The sequence below is a fragment of the Dama dama genome, chromosome 5 (assembly GCF_033118175.1).
Source record: "Dama dama isolate Ldn47 chromosome 5, ASM3311817v1, whole genome shotgun sequence".
In the NCBI taxonomy this organism is placed as follows: Eukaryota; Metazoa; Chordata; class Mammalia; order Artiodactyla; family Cervidae; genus Dama; species Dama dama.
In genome coordinates, this window is record NC_083685.1 from 118,097,998 (window position 1) to 118,115,779 (window position 17,782).

Below are 17,782 nucleotides of genomic sequence, written 5' to 3' on the forward strand. Positions count from 1 at the left end.
AGACATTGTACACAAATCATCAGTTGGGATATCTGCCAAGTTGGCAATGACAACACAGTCAACACAAACATAACCAGCACATACAAGTTCAAAGAATCAGATACTAATATTAGATTATGCCATTTAACATTTATTTTAGCTTGCTTTTCAAAAATCAATAAATGTTCTAATTTAGTTTTAGGTTAATCTTTGATATCTGAGAGTGTGCATAAAGACCTTTTCTTTCCTGATAACAAAACCCATTTCAGAGACTAAAAGACAGTACTATAGCACCAAAGGATAAAGTATCTTTGATCCAAATTAATCATGATATCCTCATGCCCTTGGACAGTGACTGGCCTAGTAATGATCGTGTGATTCAGTTCTGATGAATACAAGTAAACAAGCCTTCTGATTAGGATGTTTGGGAAAGCGTTTACTTTCCTAATTAAAAAGGGAGAGTCGTGGCTCACTAGCTCTTATCTCTTTGACTTTCTCTCTAACTAGAATGTAGCTGAGAAGGTTAGAAACAGAGCAGCCACCTGTGAGCAAGAAGCAACAAGTAGAAAGATAAAAACCATATACTAAAGATGATGCAAAGACAGCAAGAGCCTTGGTCCCTAACTACTATAGAGGAAAAAATTACACCAGCTCTGGATAGTTGAACCCCTCGATTGCTTGTTATCAGAAAAACAAACCCCAATTTGCTTAATCTAGTATAGTAGTATTTTTCTTACAGTTGAAAATATTCCTGATACCATGAAATACATCAAGAAGTAGTAAAAACAATGAAAAAACAAAGCACTAAAGACATCTACTTCTTAAGTGCAAAAGGGTTCAACAACAACAAAGTTAAATGAGACAACCAACTTAGGAAAGGTGAATATTTATTATACAAATATTAAAATCTATACATTCTTAGCTGATGATATATATTTAGTTAGAAAGTCTTTTACTTTGGATATATGCATCATTTCCTTCATTGTAGTGTCTCTACTTCTCAAATGTATTAATCCATTCTCCAAAGTAGCTTCAGTAATCAACACTGTGAAGAGGATACTCATTTCATCATATCTAAGAAAAAAAAGTAGTTAACCAAAACATATGAGCACAAACATAAATTGGAAATTCACTACATTACCAGCATTAATTACTCTGGAATCAATGTCACTTTCCAGAGCCACAAAACTCAAAGGCAGTGCTTGAGAGCTAAACCCAAAAACAGTTTTCTCAAGTTTCTGAATCATTTTCAAAGTAAAATCTTCAGAAAATTTCTGACTTATTGTAATAGCTTGGAAGCCATAAAAGAAAATAAAACATAAGAAATAAACAGTCATTAAAAGAAAAAGAAGAAAGAAATATCGGCATCTCAACACATCATTTGGTATGCTATTATGTATGAACCTCAGAATAACCTCGGCTTTTGGTATGTGGCTACAATCCAAGAAAATTATTTTAGACCCAACTCTCTTACACGACTACTATAATATTAAGACCCAGTGCACAACAAATGATACCAGAACCCATGTTTAATATATAACTTAGTATGCTAGCTTACAGTTTCTAGTTTAGCAATAACTGAATATATTCCACACTGGCCTTCTTTTTGCTTACCCAGTCACACACTAGGTCATTAATATTTCTCTTCTTTGTAGGACTCCACCAGAAATTATCTTATTTATCTACTTACTTGTCTATTGTCTACTCTAGCCCACTACAATGTAAGCATCACAAGAACAGGAAACTTTGTTCTCTTGCTTGTTGCTGTATCAAAGTACATAAAATATAGTAGGTGCTTAATATATATCTGGATGGACATATTCTGGGACAAAGAAAATAAATATCCTGAGACATAAAGCCTTTACTATGTAAAGAACAAATGTAACTTGAGAGTGTCCTTAAGACTCAAAGGGTAAGATTTTAGATCTGAGAACATTGGAAGGTTTAAGTACTACTACTTCATTTTATGTGTGATAAAACCATCAGTTGTTCTATCTATAGAAACCTGTTTTACTTCTGCCATCACCTGAAAGGTATATTTAACAAGTTACTAGAGAACTGAGGAATAAGACACTAAGCTTCACAACTTATCACCTAAAAGATATGTATTTGTCACAAAAAGCTAAAAAAATAACAAAATAAACCCAAAGTAAGGGGAATGAACTGTTTTATTGAAAAATAGAAGTCACTGGAAATAGCAAAGCTAAGACTAGAGACAGGGAGATCGATTAGGAGATTAGTTCAATAATTCAGCCAAGAGATACTAGTAACCTTAACTTGAGTAGGGGCAGTGAAGATGGGGAGATGTGGACGTGAGACACATTTAGGAGGAAGACAAGAGTCAGGGATGGACTGGGCGCGGACAGTAAGAAGAGGGATGTGTGAAGGACAATATCCAGGTTTCAGTCTTAAGTAATCAGGTAAACAGAGGCACCGATCAACTGAGAAAACCAGTTCTCTGTTCTCTGGAATGAAATTACCTTCCACTCAGCCTGAGAATGAACCGTAAGAACCAGCAAGAAAAAGGCACTCCACTCAGGTTCCCACAGTCCTCATTCAACAACTGCATCTATTAGGAGTAATTCCATTCCTGATAAACTGAAAACCTCAGGGACACATAGTCCTCCTTCATGGTAGGAGTCTTAAGGTTTCATGTAGCACATGGTTAAATATACCTGATGAGTACTGTTTCCTGCTGTAGCAATTAACTAAGGGTATGTGGTTCTGTAAACAGAAGAGTTAGGAATAATTTTAAATTACATTATATATACATATTCAGAAGAGGTTTGTTACTCATAAAGAAACATCAGATACTCAAAAACTCTGAATAAATACAATTTTTTTTAGCAACCAAAAAGATAATTCTCACTTTGAATAAAGTTGTTCCAGTGAAGACTGCACAGTTTCCAAATAACCAGGCCACACAGAAATTCCATTCTCTAGTAATTCATTAAATAGCCCTTGACAAACCTGAGGAAAAATACAAAAACTTTGAATATGAAACAGAGAAAAGTAGCTAGAAGTATTACTCTAATTTTATGAAACCACCAACCATCTTTTTCAATCTTTAAAATGGGCATAAATCCCTTTAATTACACAATATTGTTGTACTTATAAACTGTATATTTCTTAAGAACTTATACACTGCAAAGCGTGTTAGTTGTTTAGTCGTGTCTGACTCTTTGAGATGGCACAGACCATAGCCGGCCAGGCTTCTCTGTCTATGGAGTTCTCTAGGCAAGAATACTGGAGGGAGTCGCCATTCCCTTCCCCAGGGATCTTCCCAACCCAGGGATCGAACCCAGGTCTCCTGCATTGCAGGTAGACTCTTTACAGTCTGAGCCATGAATACTAAATGCAAATCTCTGACATTTTTATATTAAATAAAAGAATTTTTATTATTATCATCACTCAAAACACAAAAGCAATACAGATTCTATCAGAAAAAAAGCAGTTAAGTCCATAGGGTTATGTTAACTCATCTGAGACTTGAAGACTGAAGAGAAGAGACATCAAAGAAAAGTAAGAAGAAGCCAGAAAAGTATGAAGAAAACTAGGAAAGTGGTATTCCTGAAACCAACTAAAGAAAATGTTTCAGGAACAGAGAATGATTGATTAGCATCAGTGGACTGCTGGAGACAAAAGTCTGATGGAAAATACAGAAATAATAATGAGTAAATGATAGTTTACTGTTTTCTTAAAAATAGTGATGCAAAAAAAAAAAAAAAAAGAAAGAAAGAAAAATTTTAAATGCTCGTAACAATCCAGAACTAAAAACCCTAAAGCGAGATTTTCCTCACTGGTGCTGCTGACACAGGATGTTTACCAGTATCCCTGGCTTTCATCAGATGCCTGGAGCACTCTTCCTCACCTTGTGACAACCGAAATTGTCCCCAAACTTTACCAAATGTCCCTGGTGGGGAGGGGAGGGTAATGGTGAGTGGAAGGGTCACGTGAGAGCATGTGCTTGCGCTAGCATCAGTAACACCTGGAGGGCTTGCAAAACACAGATGGCTCAGCCTCACCCCAGAGTTTCTGATTCAGCAGGTTTGGCAAGAATTTGCATTTCTAGCAAGCTCCCAGGGAAAAGACCAGAGCAAAACCGGTGTTAAGGTACACAGTATTTTGGGGACAAATGAAAATATAGATATTAATAAACCTTGGAAAGTAACAGGAAAAAGGCTAATATGAATTTTAGTAAGTTAGTGGTTGCCAGCAGAAAATGACCTCTTCCTAACAGAAGGTGGAAAAGGAAAGAAAAAGCTCTCAGCATGATTAAGCCCAGGTGCAGACATGAGGAAATCAGAGTCCTCACGCCACAGACGAGTCCACAAACAGGCGCAGCCAGTTTGGAAAGCAGTCTAACTGATATAGTGAAATCAAGGCTACATGTTCATTTTATCCCAGAATCTGATCCCTGTAAAAATAACCCACAAAACCTTTTCCATAGTCCAGAAAGTTACAGGCATGAGGATTCTCTCTGTCATAAAGCTGAGGAAAAAAATTAAAAACAGAACAGGATACTATTCGTTTGGTAAAACACCCGAGGCACAAAGTAATACTATTATTCTTAAAAATAAAACAGAAAAGGGCCTGCAATGGTAATAATGAAAATCTAAGAGGCAGAGTTCTTCTTTGTCCTTCAAGCAAAAAAAAAAAAACCAAAACAACTCCCTAAGAACTCAGTACCTTCTGGGGTGTTTGGGAAGTCTTCCTCAATCCTGGGGACAAATGTGGAAATCAAGCCATTCTCTTTCCCTTTCCCTGAGGTCATTATCACCACCTTTCCAGACCCTCCCCAAGAGCTCGAGAAAGCCCGTTAATCTTTCAAGAGTCCTCACTCAGTCCTGGATGGTCTGAGTCACCCAGACAGAAATGACTGCTGAAGGGGCCCTGGCTTTTTTAAAGAGTATTTAATTTGACCAGATATATTAGAAAAATAAAATAAGATTGCAAATCTAGAGCGTGTGCTGATACCAACAAGTATCAAAATGTTAAGTTGGCCAATAAACACATGAAAAGATGCTTAACATCATTCAGTATTAGGGAAATGCAAATTGAAACTACAATGAAAGATCACCTCACTCCAGTCAGAATGGCCATATTAAAAAAGATCTACAAACAATAAAGGCTGGAGAGGACAGGGAGAAAAGGCAACCCTCTCGTACTGTTGCTGAGACTGTTAACTGATACAGCCACTATGGAGAACACTATGGAGATTCCTTATAAAACTACCACATGACCCAGCAGTCCCACTACTGGGGTATACCCTGAGAAAACCACAATTCAAAGACACATGTAACTCAATGTTCATTGCAGCACTATTTACAAAAGCTAGGGCATGAAGTAACCTAGATGTCCACTGACAGATGAATGGATGGAGAAGATGTGGTACATATACACAATGGAATATTATTCAGCCGTAAAAAGGAATGGATTTGAGTCAGTTCTAGTGAGGTGGATGAACCTAGAGCCTGTTACACAGAGTGAAGTCAGAAAAACAAATATTGTGTATTAATGCATATATATGGAATCTAGGAAAATAGCACTGATGAACCTATTTGCAGGGAAGGAACGGAGATGCAGATACAGAGAACAGACTTGTGGACACAGTGAGGGAAGGCAAGCGTAGGACCAACTGAGAAAGTAGCGTTGACATATATGACACTGTGCTGTGCTGAGTCGCTCAGTCGTGTCCGACTCTTTGAGACCCCACGGACTGTAGCCCGCCAGGCTCCTCCGTCCACAGGAGTTCTCCAGGCAAGAAAGAATACTAGAGTGGGTTGCCATGCCCTCCTCCAGGGATCTCCCCAACCCAGGGATCAAACCCAGGTCTCCCGCATTGCGGGTAAATTCTTTACCATCTGAGTCACCAGGGAAGCCCAAGAATACTGGAATGGGTAGCCTATCCCTTCTCCAGGGGATCTTCCCAACCCAGGAATCGAACCAGGGTCTCTTGTACTACAGGTGGAGTCTTTACCAGCTGAGCTACCAGGGAAGCCCATATACAACACTATCCTGTGTAAAATAGCTAGCTAGCGGGAAGCTGCTATATACCACAAGAGCCCAACCCGGGGCTCTGTGATGGTCTAGAGGGGGGATGGGAAAGTGGAGCGAGGTTCAAGAGCAGGGGGCTATGCATATAATTATGGCTGATTCGAGCTGTTGTATGGCAGAATCCAACACAACACTGTAAAACAATTATCCTCCAATTTTTAAAAAAAGTGTTAAAAAGAGAAGAGGTAAGAAATTATTCACTAGACTTCTATACAAATATTTTGATCACCAAAATTATGCATACTCATTAAAAAAATGCAATTATGACTAAGCATGACATTAACAGCAAAATCCACGCAAGTGTATTCAGTTTCTTTAGTATGCTATATTTCAAATTGCATTAATTAATCACAGTATTTATCCACAGTTCATTATTTAGTTTAAAAAAATTTTAACGAATAAAATAAAACTTAGATGGCAAACTACTTACTTACTTGGAATAAAGGTTATAGTTGAAATCAAGACATTAAAGCTTATTTAACCCACCTGTCTTAGTTCCACTGTTGGGCCTCGTCCCACATCCAAAGCAACTTTAATAGGGGCCAAACAAGGGTGAAGTTTAAGCACCTAAAACAATTTAAAGAGCAGGGATAAAAAGGACAAGCACTAACAAACATGAAGCTTCTTAAACAGCTGAAATTTTCTGTGTGAAAATGGAAGCCTGCTGAGGTCATAAAAAGTCATGTAAAGATGCATCAGTCATCTGCATTCAGATGCCATAGATTTCTCCACTTAGGCATTAAGCAGAAATACATTCACTTGATACTCTCCTCTCTCCTGACAACTCCATTTTCCCTCAGTCAAAATGCCCTTTCCTGGAATCACTGCCTTCACTACCCAGCCTGTGCCATGTACCTTATCACTTGCACTTTCTCCTGCCAAAACCCATCGCTCTACACATTCATTCAGCCATTCAACACTTGGCTCGAGAAACAGTTCTAGGTGGTGGGGACAAAAATCCCTGTCCCTCACAATGGGGAGAAGATAACAAAATAAGAAAGTAATATATTTGAAGGTAGGAAAGGAAAAGAAAGTGAAGTCACTCAGTCGTGTCCGACTCTTTATGACCCCATGGACTGCAGCCTACCAGGCTCCCCTGTCCATGGGATTTTCCAGGCAAGTGTACTGGAGTGGGCTACCATTTCCTTCTCCAGGGGACCTTCCCGACCCAGGTATCGAACCCGGGTCTCTCGCATGTAGGCAGACACTTTACCGTCTGAGCTACCAGGGAAACTCTATATTTGAAGGTAGTAAGTGCTTGAAAAAAAAAAAGAAAGAAAGAAGATATGTGTTGGCAAGGGGTGGGCTAGGGGAGGGCTGTTTGCAATTTTAAATGAGGTGATAAGACAAAGTTTCTTCTCTGAGGTGACAATTGAGCAAAGATTTGAAAGTGGATTGAGGGGCAAGACTTGTGTGTTTGGAGGAAGAGCACTCAGACAAAGGGAAGAACTAATGACATGGCTCTGGGGGACACCTGGCAGGTTCTAGAAACAACAATGATGTCTGCGTTGCTCGAGCAGACTGAGTAACGTAGAGACGAGTTCGAGGGCAAAAAGAAAAACGTTTTGTAAAACATTTTAAGGGGCTTGAGCTTTTCCCCTGAGTAAGAAGAGGAGCTTACTGGAGGGTTTAAAGCAGAAGAACTGAGTAACATGTACTGTTCAAAAGGGCCACTTGGTGCAGAGAGGTGGGGATGATGGTGGCTTAGATCAGAATTCAAGCAGGGGAGGTGGTAAGAAAAGGTCAGATTCAGGATATATGTTGGAGACAGAGTCAGAGAGGTTTTGCTGATGGTTTGGAAGTGGGGTATAAGAGAAAGAAGGGATCGCCCTTGTTTGTTTGCCACACATGCCCCATAAATCCCAACTCCCAGAAGGGCCACATCAGACTAAATGAACACTGCATTAATAAATCACTAACTGTGCAGAGTGGAGCTACAAGCTCGTGGTGTCTGACGCCAGGTGAGCACTCAACATGTTAAAACTTTTGATTTGGAGCAGCTCCCTGTCACAGTTGAGGGGAACAGGACTATTCTAAACTCTTGCCACTTAAACCCCTACTCCTCCACATTTTAAGCTAACAATCTTGCTTCTGAATTCCCCAAGAAAACAAAGGATGTGAGTAAAGCTTCCTTCAAGGGCCAAACAGTCCCGGCTGCCTATTTATACTATTGTTTTTCCTCCCTGCTGTTTAAAATAACCCTTTCAAGACAACCCCCTCACCAACATGTATTCTTGATCTGTCTTAATCCTTCTTATTTCTTCCAAAATTTTGCTCCATTAGGCATTTCATTTCTCTCCTACAACTGCAACCCCTCCTGTCTCTCTGGATTTTGAGCCCGTAAGAATGCTAAAACTGCACATCCTAAAATAAGCCGTTCCCTTGACCCAGACCCATGGCTTGCTCCTGTGATCCAGTGACCAGCCACTTGGGGTCAGACCAGAAGCTGAGAGGTCAACACCACAAGTTTGGCTGGTCTGTCTTACTCCTATTTAACATTCTGCTTCTGATGTAAGTGGAAGCCATCAGTGAAAAGGCTCAGGGGCTGAGAGTCAGAGAGAGCTGTCTAGCTGCCCAAGATCAAAGAGAAACACCTTTGGGGTTACCCAGTAGGGATTCCTGGCTCTAATTCTGCAAGAACCTGCTTATTATTCCTGTGGCCACATTCTCGAAGAAACCTGAAAAATATTTCAAATACTTGCACTAAAAAAATAATTATTCAGAGTTTATGTTAGAAACCAAGTACGCTAACATAAAAAAGAGGGGAGAAACCTGTATTTTTAACTTCCCAAGGCTGTCTCTGAAATATCAAAATACCTTTCTATGAAGATCTTTCTTTCTTGTAAAGGAGTTCTCTGTTAGCTGGAAAGAATCATAGAGGTAGGCCAGCATGCCTCGGTCTAGATCTCCATTTATAGATAAAACAGAAGGAACCACGTTTTTCCGCCCGTCTCGGCCCTCAATAGAAAAGTACAACAAAAATAAAGCATTATTCAGCAGAATAACACCTCCTAAAATCATATTTTAGACTTACAGAATCATAATACAAACTGATCAATCAACCTAGACAGAATGATGAAAAAAATTTAAAAGTTATCATTTTGGCAACCCTCACAGTAATCACTGATTTGGGCAAGAACGATGCTGTAACACCAGCAGCAAAATTTGGTGAGAAACAGGTTATTTTTACATAAATTATCTGCCCACAAAAGACTTATTAATTACTTGTCAATGAATAACCTCAAAATACTTATCAGCTTTACAATGGAGAAACCTGGTAGGATCATCTTAATCAAGTGATAAAAGTTACTATCACCAGTAACAAACTGCTATCACATGCCTCCTGACATGATGCCCTGAGGAGAGGGTAGCACCATTGCTGTGGCATGCCTAGCAAAAAAACACATGAAGGAAACTTCAACCAGGGGACGTTCTACAGAGCAACTGGCCTGTACTCTTCAAAAATGTCAAGGTCATGAAAGACAAGGAAAGACAAAAGAAATTGTTCATCTGAAGGGGACTAAGAACACATGACCGGAGAAGGCAATGGCACCCCACTCCAGTACTCTTGTCTGGAAAATCCCATGGACGGAGGAGCCTGGTAGGCTGCAGTCCATGGTGTCGCGAAGAGTCGGACACGACTGAGTGACTTCACTTTCACTTTTCACTTTCATGCATTGGAGAAGGAAATGGCAACCCACTCCAGTGTTCTTGCCTAGAGAATCCCAGGGACGGTGGAGCCTGGTGGGCTGCCGTCTATGGGGTCACACAGAGTCGGATACGACTGAAGCGACTTAGCAGCAGTAGCAGCAGCAAGAACACATGACAACTACTTGAAATACAAGATCCTAGATTGGATCCTGGACCTATAAAGGGCAGATTGGAATAACTGGTCACATTTGAAGGGTTCTGTGGATTTGGCAGTAATAGCAGATTACTGTTACTTTCCTGATCAAAATGACTGCACGGCAGTTACATAGGTGAGTCCTTGTAATACTTGAGAAATGTATACTAACATATTAAGAAGTATTGGGCCAGCCACCATGCCTACAGTTAATTCTCAAATGGTTCAGAAATGATCACAGGGTAGTCCAGTGGTTAAGAATCTGCCTTCTAATGCAGGGGACCAGGGTTCGACCCCTGTCTGGGGACTAAGATGCTACACACCGTGGGGCAACTAAGTCTGTGCACCACAACTAAGACCTGTCACAGCCGAAAATTAATAAATAAGATTAAAAAAAATAATAAAATGTACAAGTCAGTGGTTTTTTTATAAAGTACATCTTAAAAATGTTCATGGGAAAAAAAAAAAATGTTCATGGTGAGAGAATCTGGGTAAAGGAGACACAGGAGCACAAGGGAAAACATACGTGCAATTGAGCCACACTTCCAGGATACGTGTGTAAAAGTTCATGATCTCCTAGATTCCACAGGGTTTCTATTGGCTCCTTTCCCCAGGGAAAATTGTAGTAAAGTTTGTTTCCTTTTCGGCCTGCTTCATCCTGACAATCTCCACTGCTGAAGTTAGATGGACTCACAGCAAACTGGAAAGCAAAGTTTGTCTTATTAACTTATTAAAATAAACATTAAAAGTAAAGTTGCCTACAGCAACTGAATGAAATGGGTCAAGTTCCATATAAGAACTGTTAAGTTTAATTAAATATGAGTGTATATACTGCTAAAAATACTGTTTTTTAATCTGAAAGAATTACAGAGAATAACTGTGGATGCTATCTAGCCTTTCTGTGGTCAATTAAAAAGAAGGGAAGGAACCATGAACTTAGATACAGAAAAAAGTATCACATACCATTCTCATCCTTCCATAAGCAGCCTGAGTATTTGTGATCATTTCATTTAGTTTAGGTGAGTATTTGGAGATTCTAAGAGTTAGAGTAATAAGACAACGGCAAGACAAAAATGCTTACTTCAGCTTTTCTCTCTTAGGCTTACATTGAAACCTGACTGTAAATTATAGGACCATTTGACTAATATGGAGAGTTCTTGGAGGTTGGGAGGAAAAGCTAAAGCTATAAGAGTGGGCAAGGGTCAAACTCTATACCAGTCAGGAATGCCAGGTAAGAGAATTTGAGCTTTATTTTGTTAAAGTCTTACGAACAAAAGTTTCTGACCAAAACATCAACAAATACTTTACCAAAGTAACTCTGTCTTACAGAATAATGAAAATCACTACAAAGAGTTTTTTCATATGTACTTGTTAATTTTTATAGCTGTCTCATAAATATAACATAGCTACATCAAATAAAATTTCATTTATTATAGAGAAGTATTACTTCTTACTTAGACAATTTGTCTATTCATTATTAAATTAAAGGTTAATTATTGTAGTACCTTTCTCCACCATAGGAGTCGATGACGTAACCAGAAATCAAGCCACTGGCTTGCTGTTCTTGCTGAAGTAAACCATACCAGAGAAGCTTCAGTCTTTTCACCGATTCTTTGGATATCAGAAATATAAGATAGTCATTTATTTGAAAATCATATAATCTATCCCAAAGTGAAAGTGACTGTTTAAACACAAGGCCAAGTTATTTGCCATTTTCTGTGTACCTTTTAACACCATCAGGTGTCTGCTTAGTATCAGAAACAGGGTGAAAACACACTCCAATCTGAGCAAGGCCAAAAGGCAGCCTCTTGTTTATCAGATCCAGGTAACTAACATAGTGCTCCAAGGCACCTGTTAAAAAATAAATCAATCATTGTATAAACCCAATCATTTCAGTCAATTTATAGACAAATTAATAGTATAATGCTAACACAGCAGTAAGTATAGTAACATGGAGCTAAAGTAGATCTTAGTTGATTACCACTTAATTTCAAGTAGTGCTCTCCAACTTTTTAGTTTGAAGATTTTCAAACCTACAAGAAAGTTGAAAGAATAGTACAATAAACATCTGTAAATCCTTCACCTAGATTCACCAACTGCAAATATTTTGCCACATTTCTTTTTTTTTGTTCACCACAAAACATTTCAGCAGGCACCTCCTAAAATTAAAAATATTCACTGTACACCTTTATCACACCATTAATCATGTCAAGATTTCATCTAACATATGATCAATATTTTATTTTCTGTCACCCCAAATGCCATTTATTACTGTCTTTTTCTCCCTAATTAAGGTTAATGCTCTGCATTTTGATTAGATTTCTTAAATCACTCTAAATCTAGACTATTTCTCTGACTTCTCCAACTTTGCTTTTAATAACAATGACTTTTGATTTGAGTACAGGCCAGTCACAGATTAATCTCAAATTAGACTTGTCTGAATGTTCCCTTATGATTTAATTTGGGTTAATCATTTTTAGCAATAATTCTACATAGTTGATATGTTATGTCTTATGGAATCCTAATAGGAAGAACCTAGTATCAAATGACCCCATTTCTAATGAAACCAGATTTAGATTAACTAGTTAAGACAGTGAATATCCATTACCCACTATCTTCCCCAAAAATCTTCCACCCAATCTTTTAGAATTCACTGATGACCCCTGCTTGAATTATTACATCAAGGATCACAAAGGTAGTTTTTCTATTCTGGCATTCCTTCTATACTTATTGCACAGCTCCTATTAAAACAGACTCTCTTCAACTCCTCTTTCTACCAAGAGCCTTATTTTTTCATTAACTGTGGATTAGATTTTTATTTAATGTGTTCTCATCCATTACCATCAATATTTATTTTAATATTCAATTTGTCCCAAACTTGGCCAGTGGGAATCTCCTTCAAGCCAGCATCTATGTCCTTTTAGCATAAACCCACTCCTGCTCCTTGGAAGGAAAGCTATGACATACCTAGACAGTGAATTAAAAAGCAGAGACATCACTTTGCCAACAAAGTTCTGTATAGTATAGTCAAAGCTATGGTTTTTCCAGTAGTCATGCATGCATGTCAGAGTTGGACCATAAAGAAGGCTGAGTGCCAAAGAATTGATGCTTTTGGATTGTGGTGCTGGAGAAGACTCTTGAGAGCCCCTTGGACTGCAAGGAGATCAAAGCAGTCAATCCTAAAGGAAATCAACCCTAAATATTCATTGGAAGTACTGATGCTGAAGCTCCAATACTTTGGCCACCTGATGGGAAGAGCCGACTCAATAAAAAAGACCCTGATGCTGGAAAAGAAGAAGGGGATGGTGAGATAGTGGGATGGCATCACTGACTCAATGGACATGAATCTGAGCAAATTTTGGGAGACAGAGAAGGACAGGGAAGCCTGGTGCACTGCAGTCCATGAGGTTGCAAAGAGTCGGACACAACTTAGCGACTGAACAACACCACTTAGTCTTCTAGTAATTTTTTGCTTTCTAGCACCATAAACTGTCCCAAAGTCACCTTATATTGTCCCTGCCCCAGACCTGGAATGAGCCATTTCTCCAAGTACTGGTTCCTTTTAGAAACTTGATTCTAGGTGTGCTCATTGCTATTGTCATTGTTTCTAGGCCTTTTCAATGAAGAAAGCTAGGAAATATGTATTTTTAAAATAAGTTCATACTGATAGTCAATTCAAATTACAAAGTTTATCCTTATCTGCTTTGTATCTTTTTTCTTACAGTGAAAATCTTGGTTCCTAATATATCTATCCATGGGTCTATTTGCTCAGAGTTGGACACAACTGAGCAGGCATGCACAAAATACATGTAAAATAGTTGCAGAACTATAATTCCAACATTTCTACTTAGAATAAATCAAAGTTCAAGATTTCTTACACTTAGATTATATCCCACTAAAAGATAACACTGTATTCAACAGTTACTTGAGATTTCCACTTCCTGTAATAACTGGCAAGCTTGTTGACAAGAAAAGCTTGGCCAAGAAACTTTAAAAAATGACACAAGAGAGCTATCAAGGCAGTAAGGACTGAGGGTCCAAGATCTGGAAAAAAAGGAACAGCAGAGAGGTGAATGCAACATTTAGTGTTGCTTTTCCAATCTGAAGTAGCAGAGCTGAGAAGCTGAAACACTGACATCGTATGGGGCTGGTAAGTATAAAAATTGTAGTCCAAAGGTCATAAGAAAGAGAGGCCCTGGCAACACCCCAGCCTTTCACTAGGGACACCTAAAGGGTTGCCTTCCAGGGGTAAAGTGAAAACGAAGCTGTCAATGAACTTTCCGGATAAATATGCCCTAACTGCCTGCCCAAAGCAAAAGTAATCCCCACCTGCTAGCCCACAGATAGAAGAAAACATCACCCAGAGCCTCAATTTATCTCTATAATTAACACACAAATTACTTAGAAAATCAAGAGAAAAGTCCAAATGAACAAAAGTCCAGAGTAACACAGATACTAGAAACAGACATAATTGAGTTATCAGACCAGACTTTAAAATGTGATCAGTGTGTTCAAGAAAGTTGTTAACAAGATGGGGGAAGTCTAACATATGTGTAATTAATCACAGGATAGAAGAGAATAGGGCAGTAGCCCTCTTTGGAGATATAATGGCTGAGAATTTTTAAAAACCATTCATACTTAGATCAATTCAGTTCAGTCCCTCAGTCGCGTCCGACTCTTTGCGACCTCATGGACTGCAGCACGCCAGGCCTCCCTGTCCATCACCAACTCCCGCAGTTTACTCAAACTCATGTCCATTGAGTCGGTGATGCCATCCAACCATCTTATCCTCTGTCGTCCCATTCTCCTCTCTCCTTCAATCTTTCCCAGCATCAGGGTCTTTTCAAATGAGTCAGCTCTTCGCATCAGGTGGCCAAAGTATTCATACGCAGAGGCTACCACAATAGTTCACACATGAAATAAAGAAGGCAAGGGCATGGGGCATAGAAAGAAATGGCAAACTGGTACTTGAAAGCTAGAAGCACTAAACAACCAAAAGATTAGGCAAGTGCATGGATTTAAGTTTCTTAAAGAGAATGTCTGGCTCATCAATAAATACTTTGATGAATCTAAGACAGCTATGTTTCATTTTCTCATGGGAAAGAAAAAATTGATTTGTTTTGGGACATGGTAATGAAAAGTGATTTAACTTCCCCAAAGTAAAACCATCATGAATAATTAAAGTAATTCAAATCAAAATTGTCAGATTTACTCAACAGTTTAAGTTTGCCTTATTTTATTAAGGAAATCTTTAAAAGGTTATAATATAGGTACTAATTTTCAGAGACCATGGACATTGGTTATTTCAAATTACTTCCTAGTACCGCTTAATAAAAAAAAATGGCAAGGATAACATGTTGCAAAGATGAGATCCTCTTAGAGAAACGTTAGCATCCAACATTCTGCGCTCGTTGCTGGGTTTTAAATGCTTTTCTTTACCTTCCTTGTTTAGTAATTATTTTAATCCATGACTTTCCAGAAAATCTGCAGAATGTTCATTTTAAAAAGCAAAATAGGAAAATTAAAAATCCAAAACACATACATGAACAGAAGTTCTATCTATATGCAGTGTAGCAGTTACCCATAGGAGGTACGTGTTCAAGATATATTATGCAGCTTTAGTTCCCAGCCATAGTCTTGGAAGCAGATGGGAGATCTGAAATATTTTTAATAAGCATTTGGAGGCGGGATTGAACCCATAATTTTTAGAGAATACTTAGGAGACCAGCTGATATATCAGGACGGGAGCCCTTTGGTAGATGGTAATATGATTATATCTATGTACAAACAAACACAGAAGAGAAGCAACCAGCATAGAATTGCATGTGTCAGTCTTACAAAATACAGAAAAATATCAGTGTTGAGAGAAAATCTAAGAAGCATCTTCTTTATTTGCAGCTATTCAGCTAAGTTTACAATTTTCTCTTTTTTTTTTTCTTTTAAACATCGTATAGAAGTCTACATAGGCAAAAAGTACTGTGGTTTCAGAGGGCATCAGGGACTATATAAAACCTACTTATCAAAGCATAATCCTTATTTTGAAATATTAATATAGCTGAAAATACGTTCTATTCTTGGAACAAAAATAACACCCAAAGAATCAATATGTGTAAATCCATGGCTGATTCATGTCAATGTATGGCAAAAATCACTACAATATTGTAATTAACCTCCAACTAATAAAAATAAATGAAAAAAAAAGAAAAAAAAATGGCAAGGATAACATGTTGCAAAGATGAGATGCTGTGGCAGCCAAGTCTGTCCTATTAAAAAAAAAAACCTGATTCCCCTCCCCCCGCCCCGGATCTCTACAATCAGGTACTATTTAACTTTAAAGGTATACCATGCCCTACTAAGTTCTGTGTATTCAGTAAAGAATCACTTAAAAACTTGATCAGTCCTATTATTCTGCCAATTCAAAAACTACCTTAACGGCTCTTCAAACATATTATGCAGATAAGTTTTCGTAAGAAAAACTGAGGGCATTTTCTTGTTACTCTGGAAAAACGAGCTCTTTTTTTAAAAATTTGGCTATGAGGCATATGGGATCTTAGTTCCCTGACCCGGGATCAAAGCCACACCCTTGCACTAGAAGCTTGGAGTCTTAACCACTGGACCACCAGGGGAAATCCCAAAACGAGCTCTTAATAAGTCTTTTGTGTGTTTCTAAACACACAAAAAGAAAGAAAGAAGAGTAACTGTGGAAATACTTGTTAGTATTTTAGTAACAATGAACCAATGATTCAAACACGCGATTTAACTTAGGTCCTAATTCTAGGACTACTCAATTGAACCCCAAAATACTAGGGTTGCCTTGGGAAACTGACAGCTTTACTAGATCCTTGAACCAGATTCTTTAAGAACCAATAACGATCCCATGAACCAGTTGTCTCCAAGGTAGCAAGACTGTCAATAAACCCAACTACGTCAAGAAGACAGATTCAGGTAATTTCCTTTCCACGTGACTAAAGGGCCAGTTGCAATTCGTGAAATCGAGCGAGATTGCCTTTCCACCCCGACACCTATTTTGAAGCATGAAATCGTGAAGCATACCGTGAAGAAGGTTCTCCCGTAGTTTCCCAGAAGTGTTTAGTAAGTTCTCAAGAAATGCTACTAGCTGTTCCTTACTCAGCTCTTTGTCTTGCAAGATTTCGCGCAGCGTTTCTGCAGAAACTAACCTGAAGCCATCGTCCACGGGCAGCGAAGGACCTGGTTCACGATGGAGGGCGTCTACCGGGAAGACCTGCTCCCTGAACACCACCACCGAGGACCACCATTCGGCCGCCAGGTTCTTCCGCAACTCTATGCCCAAGGGGCCAAGGCCGGGGTGGCATCCGTTCAGAAGAGAATCTCGGCTAAGCTGCTGCTTGGTGCCACTGAGGAAACGTCTCTTCTGACAGATCGCTACCAGCTCCTCACTCCCCTCACCACCAGACTCGGGGGCTTCTCTCGGCTCGTTTCGGGGTAGCTCCGCTTGCGACCTCACGGGCCCTACGAAGGAGCCGGTCCCTTCCGACAACTGCTCCGGCTGCCTCCCATCTACTTGACCCCGAAACCCAGACAAGAGGCACCGGCAGACTCTCTGGCAGGCTCTGATGGCTGGAGCAGAGCGCATCGCCCTCGGGTGTTAAAGAGCAGAGTTTCCTAGTAACTAGCAGATCCCAAAAAACCGCCACAACAGTGCGAGCCCGGGGGTCCAACTGGGCAGGTGCGACGGAAGTGAGCGTGAGCTGGGACCGGTCCCTCCCACGGAAGTACGTCACTGCGTTCCGGCCGCCGCCGCCCCGTCCCTTTCGTCAAGGCGAATACAGGATTCCTTTTTCCTCAAGGTCTAGATCCTTCAGACTGCTGTTCTTTTTTTATTTTTTGTCTTTTTTTTTTTTTTTAGTTGAAGGCTAATTA

The 17,782-nt window shown here is 39.3% G+C and overlaps 1 protein-coding gene across 2 annotated transcripts; it reads right to left on the bottom strand.

Annotated features, from left to right (window-relative positions):
- Positions 1-849: 849 nt before the first annotated feature.
- POLG2 (DNA polymerase gamma 2, accessory subunit) lies at positions 850-17,618 on the bottom strand. 2 transcript variants are annotated; one of them, XM_061144397.1, is made up of 8 exons: positions 16,934-17,618; positions 11,605-11,731; positions 11,386-11,491; positions 10,407-10,580; positions 8,854-8,994; positions 6,523-6,603; positions 2,849-2,949; positions 850-1,053 (listed from the first exon to the last, which is right to left on the bottom strand). In XM_061144397.1, the coding sequence occupies exons 1-8, from the start codon at positions 17,493-17,495 to the stop codon at positions 888-890; spliced, it is 1,458 nt and encodes a 485-aa protein (XP_061000380.1). In that variant the 5' UTR covers positions 17,496-17,618; the 3' UTR covers positions 850-887. The 2 variants fall into 2 exon arrangements, with proteins under 2 accessions (XP_061000380.1, XP_061000381.1); XM_061144398.1 differs by having other exon boundaries at positions 850-2,703.
- Between the last annotated feature and the right edge of the window lie 164 nt (positions 17,619-17,782).